This window comes from Dermacentor silvarum, chromosome 4 (assembly GCF_013339745.2).
Source record: "Dermacentor silvarum isolate Dsil-2018 chromosome 4, BIME_Dsil_1.4, whole genome shotgun sequence".
NCBI classification, from domain to species: domain Eukaryota; kingdom Metazoa; phylum Arthropoda; class Arachnida; order Ixodida; family Ixodidae; genus Dermacentor; species Dermacentor silvarum.
The window spans coordinates 29,142,994-29,157,102 of record NC_051157.2 but is presented as its reverse complement, the minus strand read 5'-3'; the positions used below and the strand labels follow the sequence as shown (position 1 = coordinate 29,157,102).

Below are 14,109 nucleotides of genomic sequence, written 5' to 3'. Positions count from 1 at the left end.
TAGGACAGGTGACTTCCAAGGCTACCATTAAGTCAAGATGATGTTAAAAGCTGCGATGCTATCTATACGCACCATGCCAGCCATGTCTGGAGCGATGGGTAGCACTGGCCATATGTTGCAGTAGATGAGTAGGAACACTATCCACATGCCAATGCTTCCCCAGATGGCCATGTGCACAGGCTTGCAAAAAGAAATAAAGGATAGTTACTGCAAGAAACCTGCCAACCATCCAGATTCACCATGAAGTAGACAAGGAAGGAAGACACTAGACACACCAACATTAATTTATGCTAGTAACACACTTTCAAACCCTCTATTCGCAGTTCTTGGATGAAAAAGAAAATAAGAGGGTTAGTTACTATTAGAGAAAACAAAGGTAAAACTTTCCTTCTTGAAGCGCCTCCAGTGCAGCGTGGCAAGCTAACATTAATTCTTTAGTGGGAAATAGAATTGGCCAGAGTGCAGTTCCTTTCACATTCAAATGCTATGTAATTGTCTTTTTTATTACCAGTGGTTAACAATTATTTGCCACTGATAAATGGGTCATGAGATACCATCACAAGCTAGTTCCGCATTTTGTGGCATCAGTGCTATCTCTCCTATTTGCATAATTTTCTTGCTTAGAGGAAGCTTTAGCTTGGGGGCTCCTATCTAAATACGTGGGAATGGAGCAAATGTTTTTAACGGGCAACCACTGCACCGAATTTGATGAGGTTTCTTGCATTAAAAAGAAAAAGTTAGGATCTAGTGACTGCAGCAAGCAGATTTTTTATCTGGGCTGTAAATTTTTTAATAAGAATTGTTGAAAATCGCAAAATTTCAAAAATGAGACTATTAAGTTTACAACTCTAACACAGCAATAAAAAATGAAATCACAATTCTATAAACTGTACCTAATATTACACCTAAAGCAGACAAAATTGATGTATTATACACCACTGAAAAATACCATTAATAGGGGAGTAGGACTTTTGCAAAACGCTTGTAAACAATGTAACAAATTCAAGTAAGCTGTAAAGTTATATACATAATTTGTCCTACTATAGATGCTCTAACAGATGCAGTTTACAGAACTGCATTATCTGTCTTTGTTGTGGATTTGTGAACTTCGTGCTTCTATGTTATTGAAACTTACCGATTTTCGGCAATATTTGTAAAGACATTTCAGGCTCGAAATCAAAATTGTGCTTCGTAGAGTCGCAAGGATTTCACTTTCTTTCAAATGTAACGAATTTAATTCAAATTAGCCAAGGTGTTGTCTCATAAAAGTATTTCTGCCTTTTACATGCATATGAATAGGCAGCATCAGAGTTGGGCCCGAGCTAAAGCTCGTAAGGAGGCTCTGTTCCCTGTAAATGTGAAGCTTTGTACCTTTTGAGACACCAATCTATCAGCTTAGCTTGACTTAAAGGGGCCCCGAGACACTTTTCCAACTAAACATATGATGGCCTCGCTATTAAAGTATGTCATCCCATGAATTTCATGCAGCAGAGCTTTTTTAGAATCCTTCAACTATAAGGAGCACCGATGTCCAGCTTTCTCTCTCTTTTTGTTTCTGCGAGCGCACTGGAAGCTACACAGCGCAGATGCTTAGCAAGCAAAGCCCCGGCCAAAAGTTGAGCGTCGTAGCAGCAAAAAGGCTTGTCGCAGCACCCTGTGGCAGCCGCAGTTGACTACGCTACGCAGCACGCTGCTGCCATCTCGGAGGCCAAGCGCAGCAGGCGCGGCTACACGCAGTGCAAAGTTGAATGACTTTTCTGTCTTTTTGAGATAGCAGACATATATTTTTCGTTTATTTAACTCAAAATTAGCAATTATGTATTGCTGAGAACGTTCTCGCAATCACGAAATCAGCCAATAGCAAAGGTGGACCAACTGCTTTCGATGATGCAAGCGACTGTTCGCTGCTTTTGACATGAGATTGTAGACTCCCTGCTGCACGCAGTGCTATGATATTTGGCTCACGTGTTCACAGGGGTCTCGTTAACAGATCAGCAACATTCTTTTACTATGTTCAAGAAGTATTTCAAGGGCCCCTTTAGTAAAGCGCATAAAGCAGCCAGGTTAGCCTTACCCAAGTCCACGAGTTCATCTCCAGGCCAGCCTTGAGGCACACAGTCACCACGACGTACTGGAAGAGTAGTGCATGCACAATGTACCAAAAGAAAATACAATTGGTAAGCACTTTCTTATTCCGATACAGATTTTGCTGAATTACTCAAGTGGCTAAGCGGGGGGAAAAAATAAAGAAGACTCACAGTGTACACCATGTTTCCAAACATGAGGTATCCACCGTCTCTTCCATTCGCCCAGGCAACATCTGCGTAATCAATGCCAGCGTAAGTAAAAACTGCATAGCCATTTAAATATTTGAATGACGAGCATATTACAACCTAAAAGTACATTTTGACGATTTCAATGATAACTAACACATATGGTTCATTTTCTTCATTCAGATAAAGTGCTTCAGTGACGAAAACATGTTCCCATGAAGAAATCCTCATGACATCATACAGCTATGCCCTTAAAAAAAAAAAAAGAACAAACTACCCGAAAAAAACCTACCTGAATGTGATATACCGGAAACCACCTATTCGGTGGTTTCAGGTAGATCCCATTCTCCTACATTTAAGTCAAGTGAGGGGTGTGTTATTAGCATGTTTTGTCCATTACACACAAACACCATATGTCCCAGATAACACTCTGTGATATACCAGGCTCTTTGATGTACTCTGCACAAATAGAAATGACTGCAAGTAAAAGCTAAGTTCATGCAGCAGAGCCAGCAAACAAAATCTGCTCAAAGAAGTGCAAATGTATCAGACCCCAGTGCAGGCGCAAGACGTTGCAATGCTGGATGCTAAACATTGCTTTCTGAGCCAGCCACATCTGAAACTCCTATACTCCGTTTTATACTTAGCAAGCAATGCTGCAGCAAAGCTACACATGTAGCACACTCACAGAGATATCTCACTTCGCATGTTTCACTGTGCAGCTTTTTTTTTCTTTATCTGCAATAATTTCTATGAAAGAACTACTATATATGTTACAAACTTGTGAACGTAGGGTTACGTCAAATCACATATCTGTGCACCTTTGTACTTCCAGTTTGCGACATCCTATGTTTTGTTGCAAGCGCAGGTGATGCGCTGTAGTCACTGTGCGAACAGTACAGTCGTAGATACTTACCACTCTGCTGGTTCTGTAGTAAATAGGTTCAAATATACGAGGACTTCCATGTAATATTTAAATCATATTTAGTGACAAAGTATCAGGCAATGTTGCATCAAATTACATGAAGTGCACCACTACCTTTCTTTCATATGACTCACTAAATTTTGGCTGCGAATACGAACGGTGAGAGAAATCTCTCAAGCCGTCGTAGCATTGCCGGCTATGTATGAAATGGAGTACAGAATGTTTCCAATAATTGTGCCACTCACATTGACACTTTAAGATACTATAGTCGGTACAACTTAAAGACAGGAGAGGCCCAGCCCAGATGACTGAAGCGCGGCAGTTGATTACCTCCGCAACTAAAGAAATAGTCCCGCTAACGCGACTCGGCCCAGCTCGAAGCGTGTGCAGTGTGCTCTCCGTCGATGGGGTGACCGGCCGTCCGGCTCACGACGTCAGTCTAGAGTGTGCGCCCATTGGTCGAGGCTCGTGTGCATCTGCCTTTGAAAAGCAAATGCCGCTGCCTTCTAAAGTTGTACCCAGCTATAAGTGTGTATCAGTTAGCAAAGGTCAGTCCAATTCTCAGACCTGCTAACCTTACCAGTTGAGAAATACTGCAGTCGAAGCACAAAAATACTAAATGTTGGTGAAAGATACTAAATTTGTTTTAATAGTCAAAATATTAACTACGTACTATAAAAATCACATCACAAACTTTGTTATCTAGGAACATTCTGAACAAGCAAACTGCTATATAATCAAAGGAAGAATGATCCGTGCCTTAGACAAACGGAGATGTCAATGAACTTTTTCATGAAATATTCACAGAATGAAGGCTGCAATTTCAGCTGCTGTTATGCACTGGTTCTGAAAGAATTGCAGTGCTGCTGGTAGGTCAGAATAAATTAGCACACTTGAAAATTAGCCTCTGAACAATCAGGGGGCGACCGAATTTGTATTGTTTTAAAATGAGTTTTGCCCTAGACTGGCACCACAAATGAAAAACCTTAAAGTTATTGATGTCAATACGACAATTGTAAAAAAACTGAAAAACAGGCATTTTATGATAAATTCATAAAAGTTGGCAGGTAAGAATTATGCTACTAAATAAATTTTTAGCATCCAATGAGCTAAATGAATATGAGCTAAAATGAATGAAAAGTTTGTATCATTGGAGTGAAAAGCCAGGAGGCGAGGGGCGTCACGACACAATCGTAAGGTAGCGAAGATTGAGAAGCACTGTTCAAGCAATCGATGTCAACTATGAGCTGCGGTACCAGCTACAGGCTGTGCACTCTAGTCATGGCTATCAATGCAAAATGGTTAGAAGCACGACTTGCCCTGCTTTACTCCTAGCATGGTCAGCCAAAAGAGGACTATTGAGTGGTAGATGGCGTCGATGATCCACACCCAGAACACCTGCAAGTTGACAGTCATGTAAAAAATAAGGCACAGATGATTAAAAGACAGCGGGCAGGCCAAAACTGACAGAAACAGTGTTTTCTCACAATTGCTGCTATTTGGTAAGTGTAAGATCTATTAGAAATCATGACGGGGAACAGGCTTTATAAGAGTTAGCCTTGCGGTTGCCTCCAGGTGCTGTGCACTGTGCCAAGGCTCCCAAAACACATATTCAACATCTGATGACCCAGTAGGAAAGCTTTTATTTAATATTACTTGCTACCTTTGCTGCTGCCATCACTAAATTTAACCTGCGCTGGTAAGTGTGTTGATGCAGGTACCTTACAATGAAATATTTTTTTTTTCTTAGCTCCAAAGAGAGCCTTACAAATTGGTAGGCCTACATGAATGGATACGGTATGGTACATTGCTATTTTCAACCTACAAGTCATAACACGAGAAAAAAAAATTGGAGTATGAAACAGCCAAACAAGAATGACAGAAAAAAGCCGGCAGATCCCACACCCTGTGGGAGTCGATGTTATGCGAAGCAGTGTGTGGGGAGGGAGCCTCCCAAGTTAACGAAACGACCACGAGAGAACACCAAGACGTAGGCGGCTCTTTCATGACCTACATGAAATGCATGTCATGACATTAGTCGTACATTTAATGTCATGACTTTAGTGTTTCCTTCACTTAGTAGCGACATCCTAACCCATTTCAGTGGTTTTTGAGTGTCTTTTTTTCGCTGAGTTATTGTAATTTTTGTTCAGTCACGGTCGTGACTATGACTTCAACCATCATTCTTTAGTGTTTCCTTCCCTTAGTACCCACGTCCGAACCAATTTCAGTGGTTTTTGAGTTTTTTTCGCTGAGTCATTGTCATTTTTGCTAAGTCATGCTCATGACAATGACTTCTACCAGCATCCTTTAGTGTTTCCTTCACTTAGTACACACGTCCAAACCCACTTCAGTGGTTTTTGAGTGTTAATCTTTTTTTTTTTGCTGAGTCATTGTCATTTTTGCGGAGTCATGCTCATGACTATGACTTCTACCAGCATCCTATAGTGTTTCCTTCACTTATTACCCACATCCGAACTCACTTCAGTGGTTTTTGAGGGTTAATCTTTTTTCCTGGGTCATTGTCATGACCTACATGACACGCATGTCATGACATTTATGTCATGACCTATCACTTATGTTTGCCATACCCTCCTCTCATACTATGCCAATTTTGGTACCTACCAAGCTAACGAAACGACCATGGGAGCACCAAGACATAGGCGGCTGTTTCATGACCTACATGACACGCATGTCATGACATATCATTAATGTTCGTCATATACTCTTGTCATAGTATGACAATTTTGGTACATACCAAGTTAACGATACGACCATGAGAGCACAAAGTCGTAGGCGGCTAGATAGATAAATAAATACTGTCAAAGTAACAAATGTTCGCGAAGAAATGCTTGGCATTTCAAAGAACTTGTGATTTATGCATCTTTCTTCTCCTTTTTCGTTATCAAACTGAATTAAGTGACTAGTATGCCTGAACTGAAAGGCATCTGATGCAGAGATCTCCTTGAAACGAAAATTACGTTAGGCTTGTTTTGCAGAGCTTGTCGGCAGACCAGTGCACAGTGGCAGACAAGAGCGCACAAGCTCAGGTTGACCTCTCCGCCTTTCCTGTCAATAGAATTTCTCTTTCTCGTCAGCAGCTGGCCACAACACCAGCAGCACAGAGTTCAAAGCTGAAAGCAAATTTAGGCACACAATTGTCTTCTTCATACATGGCATCAAACAGGTTCACACATATTACTATAATTGTTTCACTGCTGTTTTGTGGCAAAATGCAGCATAACCATCAGTCATGTTTTTTACCTTGGCATTGAAGCCTTCAGCATTCTGAGATGACTTGTATAGTGCAGGGTACTTCATCATCACCTCTGCACTGCAGGTGCGATCAAAGAGGCCGATGGCGAGGGGAGGAGCTGCGGTGAACATCTGCAAAAAAAAAATGTGTCCGTACAGTAGTTTACCAATATCCTTTTAAAAGTGCTCCACTGCATATTGCTAGCGCTAGCTTCTGATGCTGAAAAGAGGAGGCTAGCAAAAAAGCTGAAATAAATCTAATGACTGTAGACTGAGCAGTGGAAAGGAAAATGATAGCTGTAATGTTAGAAAGATAGCAGTACAGATAAAATATCAAGTATGAGGACATATTATAGGTGTGGTTACAGGGAATCAGTACAGATGGGTAGGTCATGTAATGCATACAACTGATAACCAGAGATCTGTTTAGGTAACACGATACACAACAAAAAAAGGGAAATGTGGTTGAGGACGGAAGGGGAATAGGTGAAGTAATGAGATTAGAAATTTTTTAGGCATAGTGTGGAAGCAGTCAATACAGGACAGGGGTAACTGGAGGCCTCTGAAATATGCCTTGGTCCTTGCATATATAGACTGATAATGATGATTATGATGATTATAACAATGGCCACCCCACATCCTCCTGGGCTAGCTCGATAAGGCTGTAACAACTTTGCATGACATTGTGTACCACAACATGTGGCTTCAGAGTAGCTGCATAATATCACTATAAATTTGCACTGCAGAACCACTTTAACAAAAGAACTACTGGCTGCACAAGGTATTTGAGAACACGGCTTCAAATCACCATATACTACATCAAGTTCTCATTCCATCTGTCTAGGCTCCATCACCTGTCTAGCACATTTATTCTAGGGTGTCAGCTTCCAGTATGACACAGGAGATGAATCCACACGCTGTCCTAGTCATCTTACACGAAGACCACAGTGGCTTGGAGACCACCACCTTCTTGAATCTCGCTAAATCCTTTCTTTTTGGTGTGAAACAACAGTTTATGGCCAAATTATTTGAAACAAAGCTAAAGAAGCACTGCCAGAGGTCGGATGCCATTCAGGCATTTCGAGTTTCTCCAGCATATGGAGGCCATGATGAGTGAAAACCCTGAAAGGCCATTGCCGAGCAGATTAAAGAGGCAGAGTCAACAGCCAAGCTTTCTGCGCCCGATGTCATTATGTTGCATTACTAAGTAATGAAGAGGTAATAAAACCCGAAGAGGGTTTTAATCAACATCCTTAGCAAACAGCACCAAAAGAAACAATGTAAAATATTTAGAACGAATATCTTAATTCTTGACTAAAATTTTATTGCCATTCTTGAAGTTGTCATTATGTTCTCAAATACCTTGCGCACCCTGTAGTTTAATAACTAAGATGTTCAAGGACACAGGCATTAATTTCATTTTCTGAACACATTTCATTGAATCCCAGCATTTCCTGTACCCAGCGTTTCACTGGATTACATTGCAAACTTAACTCACCACGTTGTACATGCCGATAGACCATCTCTCGAACAAAGTTTGTCCAGACCATCCACTCACAGCCGCGAACCACAACTGCAGATCCGAGCAAACGCATATCAGTTAGATACACAGCGGTCAAAAACTGAGCAAGGCTTCAGTAGAATGTAAAGGCAAAGTAGTCTCACCTCAATGACATAGAGACATATGTTCTTGTGAAATGAGTAGAGAATGAGTCGACACATTCGGTTGTGGTTCCAGGCTCCATGCACGAAGAGCAGACGACGCAGAAATCGGAACTGCACAAGGCGTTGAACACATGGGAGATTAAATCTGATTCAAGATTTCCCGACATCAAAGCTCAGAAAATTGTCAAGTAAATCTAGCCACCACTTTAGCAGACTACGCAATGATAGCCTTGCAACCATTGCATGCTTCCTCACTCATTGCACGCTTCCTCAGCCTTTTATCAGGCTAGCGTAACATATCTTGAGCTTAAACATGTTCTCTGCGGCAGAACTTTTCGTGCTCCATGTTCCTATGCCTCAGGACCCATTGATGGGCCGCATGTCATACCCCTCAAAAGCATTGCGACCTGCTGGCAATTTGCATACTTTGGCATCTTTCTTGAGCTCCAGAGAGATAGCACCACTGTGCTTGAAATTAGAGGCAACAAACATTTCTTGCCAGTGTTGAATTTTCAAAAGACATTACATCCACATGACAGAAAAGGTCTGTATATTGACAGCCACACAGGAGAGGAATAATCACCATAACCCAGTGATCCATGCTCCAGTGAATACAGTCAACGACTGATTTTCCGGACGCCCGCTGTTTCGGACATGCGCGATAATTTGGACACCTTCGCGGCACCGCCATAGAGTCAATGTATAAAAACATCTGAAATTTCGTACGCAAAAAACCTTCGCCGTCTGATTTTCCAGACATTTTGCCATGACAGCAGGTCCGAAACAACATTAATCGAAGCCTCCACCGCCGCCATTTTGATTACCTCGCCTCCTCGAACCGGCGCTCTCGCACGCGTATCTGCTGGCAGCCGTAGCCACTACCGCGGCAACGCTAGTCCTAGCTACCAAGACATTCACTACCAAGCTTCTTTCTGTTCGGTGCTGTGTTTTACCTTGAAACAATTCGCCGCTGTTAAAAAGGGCGTGGACTCCGCTTATGTAATCCTCTCCAATGTCCTGGAAACTCGGAAAGCACGGAGCGTTGCCAGTTCCCGAAAGTCAGCTTCGCTTCAATAGAGCAATGTTACGTGGTGAAGCATATGCAAAGTATTGCGGTGAAGCATATTATAAGTGGGAAGGGGCAATACACGGTATGTATTCCTGAATTATACGCGCGTGCACCCGCCGCCTCCTAGCACAGCACGAGCTACGTTACACCTAATAATGTACTGGCAGGCCTTCATAGCTATTCCGGACGTGCCTGTGGCAATCTGAGCCCTTGGGGGCAGAAAGGCATGCATTTGTTTTTGTTTTTTTTTTACGTTTTCAAGGCCCCTAGGGAGTCCGAAAAATCAGATGTTGACTGTATGTGATAAAAAGGTGCACTGAATAGTTTAAGCAGTTTCCACAAGCCCTAAATGTGCACTGCTTGGACTAGCTTTGCGCTGTTTATTTATGCTTCACAGCACGACAAAATAGAACACAACTTCGCAAAGACAGTACCACTCACCTGTGCGATTGAATAGTCGGAGGCACAGGCAGCTTGCAAGCCTTCCATGCCACTGATACCAATTCCTACATGTGCTGCCTGCAAATGAAGAGTAAGCAATCATCCTGTTGAGTTTCGAGATTTAGTTCACTGCAATGAAACAAAACTCTGGTGGACACCACAATATTATTACATGTAACTGATGCCCAAGGCTATTTACACTTTTTTTTACACGGAAGATAACGGAGGCCAAAATGGTGACGCTATAGCAAACGGGAACCCTTCGTCGTCCTTCTCCTCAGTGTAGCCACACTGTGGCGGCGGCTGTTCCGCATCAATAAGTTAGTAGCACAGAATTACAACTTGAACTGATCACCTTGCATTATCACTTATCCCACACAGACTATGATCACAAAGTTCCTATTACCGTTTTTAGCAGAATGGCCTCTTTATCTAATACCACTCAATATCGTAAACTTCAGAGTTCAATGGCAAGCCACCGGGCAGGGAAAAGGTTTTTCACAGTGAATAAATCAAGGGAAATTCCAAACATAAGTGGACTCGGTTTTAAGAAAGTTTGGCTGCGTTATTTACATACTGCACTGCCCTCTGTAATGTCATATGTTTGAGCATAAAATAAGTTAAGTGAATGAATGAATGAATGAATGAATGAATGAATGAATGAACAATGAATGAATGACTACTAACTTTACTCCAAGTGCTGACAAACACATTACAGTCGAATCCACTTAGAACAATATTTAAGTGCCAAGAAAACCCCATTGTTATAACCGGGTTGCACGACAAAAGCAGAGGGGACAGACATTCAAAAATTTAGTTAGAAGGAAGTAGTCGAACCCACTTGTAGCATTACTGTCAATTCTCGGATGTAACAATTTCCTGCTGCACTGTGAACTTTTATGTGTTCTATGGTAAATCACTTACTACAATGTTCCCATACTGCATTATTAACTATAACAATTAAATCTGGCAACTGATTGTCTGCAGTGAAAATAAAAGGACCGTGAAATTTTTTACCCGAGGCAATGCGACGAAGGCATGCCACGGAGCACGGCACAAAGCCCCCCCCCCGCTCCTCTTTTTTACGAGGATGTCGCGGTCTTTTTCTTTTTTGGCACGCACGCCCTGTAGCCGGATTGCATTGTTATAACCGATAACGTGGTGGGGTATGGGAGCATTGTTATAAGCAGCGGTTTATTTTACTATAGAACACATACAAAAGTTGACAGTGCATTGGCTGTTCATTATTATATTGTGAAACCGGTACAATATAAGTGGGTTCGAATGTACAGCGTAACTGCTTACTTTCTGAGTTACTGCCAATAACAGGGAAGAGAAAAGTTTGCCGTGGTGGGGTGCGCATTTAAGACAGGGACAGAGATTAACAAACAGGAGCTACAAGATGCATTAGCAACAAACAACTGCCAGTAATGAAAAGATTAACAAACGGGAGCTACAAGATGCATTAGTAACCAAAAACTACCAGTAATCAAAAGATGTTCTTTAAATAAAAACTCACCTGGATCATGGCGACATCATTGGCACCATCACCAATGGCCAAAGTCACGCAGTGAGTGGCACTCTTAACCATGTCCACTATTTCTGCTTTCTGCATTGGGGACACCCTGGAGGGAACAATAAAACCATCGTAGTACTCACCCAAATGGTTAATGCATGCACAAGACATGCACAAAATGCTCTTGCAGGCATTTGTGTACCATCCTTATTAATTCAAGAGCACAACTTACCGGCAGCAGATGCAGACCTTGCAGGAAAGTGCGATGTCAACAAAATCTCGCCGAACATCAGAAGACAGTGCGTATTTCAGCGTCTGCGCAGACAGCACTTGGTTTTGCAACTTCTTTTGTTTGGTTATGCAAACACTGAGTGGCAAACATTTTCAGAGGATACCGGAGCTTTGTAAAGTATTACAGGGCTCTTCAAAAGCTTTGTTCATGACTGCTGTTTCAGTTCTTTGTAATCATAATTATTGCATAATGACAAACAAAAGTAGATCTGCAGATAAAGGGGATGACTAGCAGGTTTTCTCGAAAAAAGATTTAGAGCATACACAAAAGCACTATTAAAAAATGATAAAAAACTGAAAAGGGCACAATGGCAGTAGATTGGTCAACTTCTGCAGATATTGCATATTTATTTATTTATTTATTTATTTTATTTATTCACAATACTGCCACTCTCGGTCGAGAGCATAACAGGTGGGCATATTGAGGGTACATTGTACAATAAAAATGAGAAGAAAGAATATATATATATATATATGTATGGGAATATGCAATTGCAACATACATATTCCACACATATTTACGCGTGTGATTTGTAAAACTTTATAAAGTAACATATACGACAGAAAAAAAGTTCACTGATTAGTACACATACACTTAATTTGAACATAAAACAAGAAAGCGTACAATAAAATTGAACACGCAAAAGAAAACACAAGATAAGAAAGGCAATCAAGTGATTAAAAATATATATATACAGTAAAATCTCGGTGATACGAATCACGCGGGGTCAAGTGAAATATTCGTGTCAACCAAAATTCATGTCATCAAAACATACACAATATCAAGAAAAAATGAATTTATTTTTACCGGAAAAGATTTGTAACTGTGGAACCCCATTGATAGCTTCCTCACTGCTGCATTTTCCCGGCTGCTACGTCGGGTTTTCGCGGTCCTGACCTAAATCCCATTGACTTCGATCTATTAAGTTCCCTGTGATACGTCGCCAATCTGCAATGTTCCTGCATCTTAAGTTGCGTTTGAATGTGGCAGTCACATAAATTTAGCGGTGAAGCCAGCTTGTACGTTGCAACAAGCGACCGATGCATTGCAGCAAGCGACCGGCACGTTGCAGATACGACGCAGCCGCGCGGGTGTCGTATCTTGAAACGATCTGCGACGTGCGCAAAGTGCGCGCCCACACAAACCTCATCGTCAAAACGATCTGCGATGTTGACAAAGTGCACCTAGTGCCGGTAGCTTCGTATGCGCTGTGCCTTCGACGTTTAGTTCGCGTTGAAGAGAGAGCCAGCGCAAAGGCCAACTCGCTCGCTGCTGCAGCTGCGCTTCCCATGCCAGCATTTCGATAGCGAGTGTCCGCGGTCATTGAGCGAGATGTGTTAACGTTTACAAGTTTATACGGCTGGTACAACTACTGTCCTTACTTCGTACAGCTGCCTATTATTTGCTATTGCTATCGTTGCTTCACCTTTTGGGTGGAACTGCGACTTTTTTTTTTCTCGGTCCCTTGAAAAACGTAGCAACGGGGTTCTACTAACCGTGTACATTTTCTTCTTGCCCAAATCGTCAACAATCACATTCTGAAAGGCATATAAGTGTGCGCACATGATCTCGGGAATGTTTTCACACGCTGTGGGGATTGAAGGAGGCGCCCGTGCCATTGCGTGGGCTTCACCTGTTCTGCCGTCCCTCGCCAACCCCACCCGCACCCAACCGATTCCAGCGGTGTTGCTCCACACGCGGTGGTTAGCAGTGAGGGCGGGGCGCTGACATCACTATGCGGCCGCGTCGGCTGATAGTTACTGAGCGTGGCTCTCTTATCTCCGGGACCGGCGCAAGGTACATACATGCTTTCCTCACGTCCGCCGACACCTTTGTGACTAGGACTTGAGCTCGCGCACGCTGCCTTTGCCCGTGCGGGGAGAGCGCATACTTCGTGCTGATCCTTTCCTGATGATAAGCCGACGAGCGGTGCCTAGTGCTCGCGCGAGGTCATACCACGCCGAACCGCACTTGCCGAAAGCTCAAGCCAAAGGAGATTGCCCGAGCTCTCGCGAGTTGACACATTGGTTATCGCCAGAGCAAGTAGCATAGCCGCCGGGACTTTTCCTAGCGGCGTGTCCCAGCTTGAGCCTGTGCTCTCACAGTGACGTGCTATAGGCGCCCGTTTCTGTATTTTCGCCCTGGTGCGAGACCCCTTTGGTTCCCCGCCGCGCAGGCGTTAGTGCAGTGCTGGTGCTGATTCAATAAACAGTTTCCGTTATTTCAGGGCATTACTGTGTTTTTGCGTGCGTCGCTTGGTAGCCCCTTGCGGCCTGAGCGCGTGCGCGAGCGGTGCTGGAGGCGACGACTGACGCGGCCCTGTGGCTCGCTAAGCTCAAACTCGCGGTGGTTGGTGTCCTGTGAGACACCAAGAACCCACAACGCCACTGAACGCCTGAGCACGTCGAGTGCAGAGAGCGTTTTGGCCATCGGGGCTGCGCCGCAGTCGTTGTTGCAGCAGCGGTCCTCGTCTACTTTCTCGCTAAGCATCGGCTAGGCTGTGATCTGGTCCGGTCCGCTCGACGTGGGGATCAATGAGAGATTGCGCAGCCGCGTGACGTAGCCGGTTGCTTGGCCAACTATGGATATTGCCCAGATCCCGCTGTGCCGGCTTGTCTGTGTCGGTCGCCCCGCTGGCTCGACCGCCGCCGCTGTTGCTCATGCGTTCGTATG

At 43.3% G+C, this 14,109-nt stretch overlaps 1 protein-coding gene across 1 annotated transcript in view; it reads right to left on the bottom strand.

The window, feature by feature from the left end:
- Positions 1–14,109, bottom strand: part of LOC119449682 (probable phospholipid-transporting ATPase IA) — a 108,358-nt gene that overhangs the window by 24,345 nt on the left and 69,904 nt on the right. Inside the window, exons 28-37 of the mRNA XM_049665398.1 lie at positions 11,377–11,459; positions 11,148–11,253; positions 9,629–9,706; positions 8,119–8,229; positions 7,952–8,026; positions 6,463–6,585; positions 4,518–4,596; positions 2,259–2,320; positions 2,075–2,131; positions 73–180 (exon numbers count right to left, since the gene is read on the bottom strand). Of these exons, the coding sequence (XP_049521355.1) occupies positions 73–180; positions 2,075–2,131; positions 2,259–2,320; positions 4,518–4,596; positions 6,463–6,585; positions 7,952–8,026; positions 8,119–8,229; positions 9,629–9,706; positions 11,148–11,253; positions 11,377–11,459 (882 nt within the window). The remainder of the gene's footprint in view (positions 1–72; positions 181–2,074; positions 2,132–2,258; positions 2,321–4,517; positions 4,597–6,462; positions 6,586–7,951; positions 8,027–8,118; positions 8,230–9,628; positions 9,707–11,147; positions 11,254–11,376; positions 11,460–14,109) is intronic.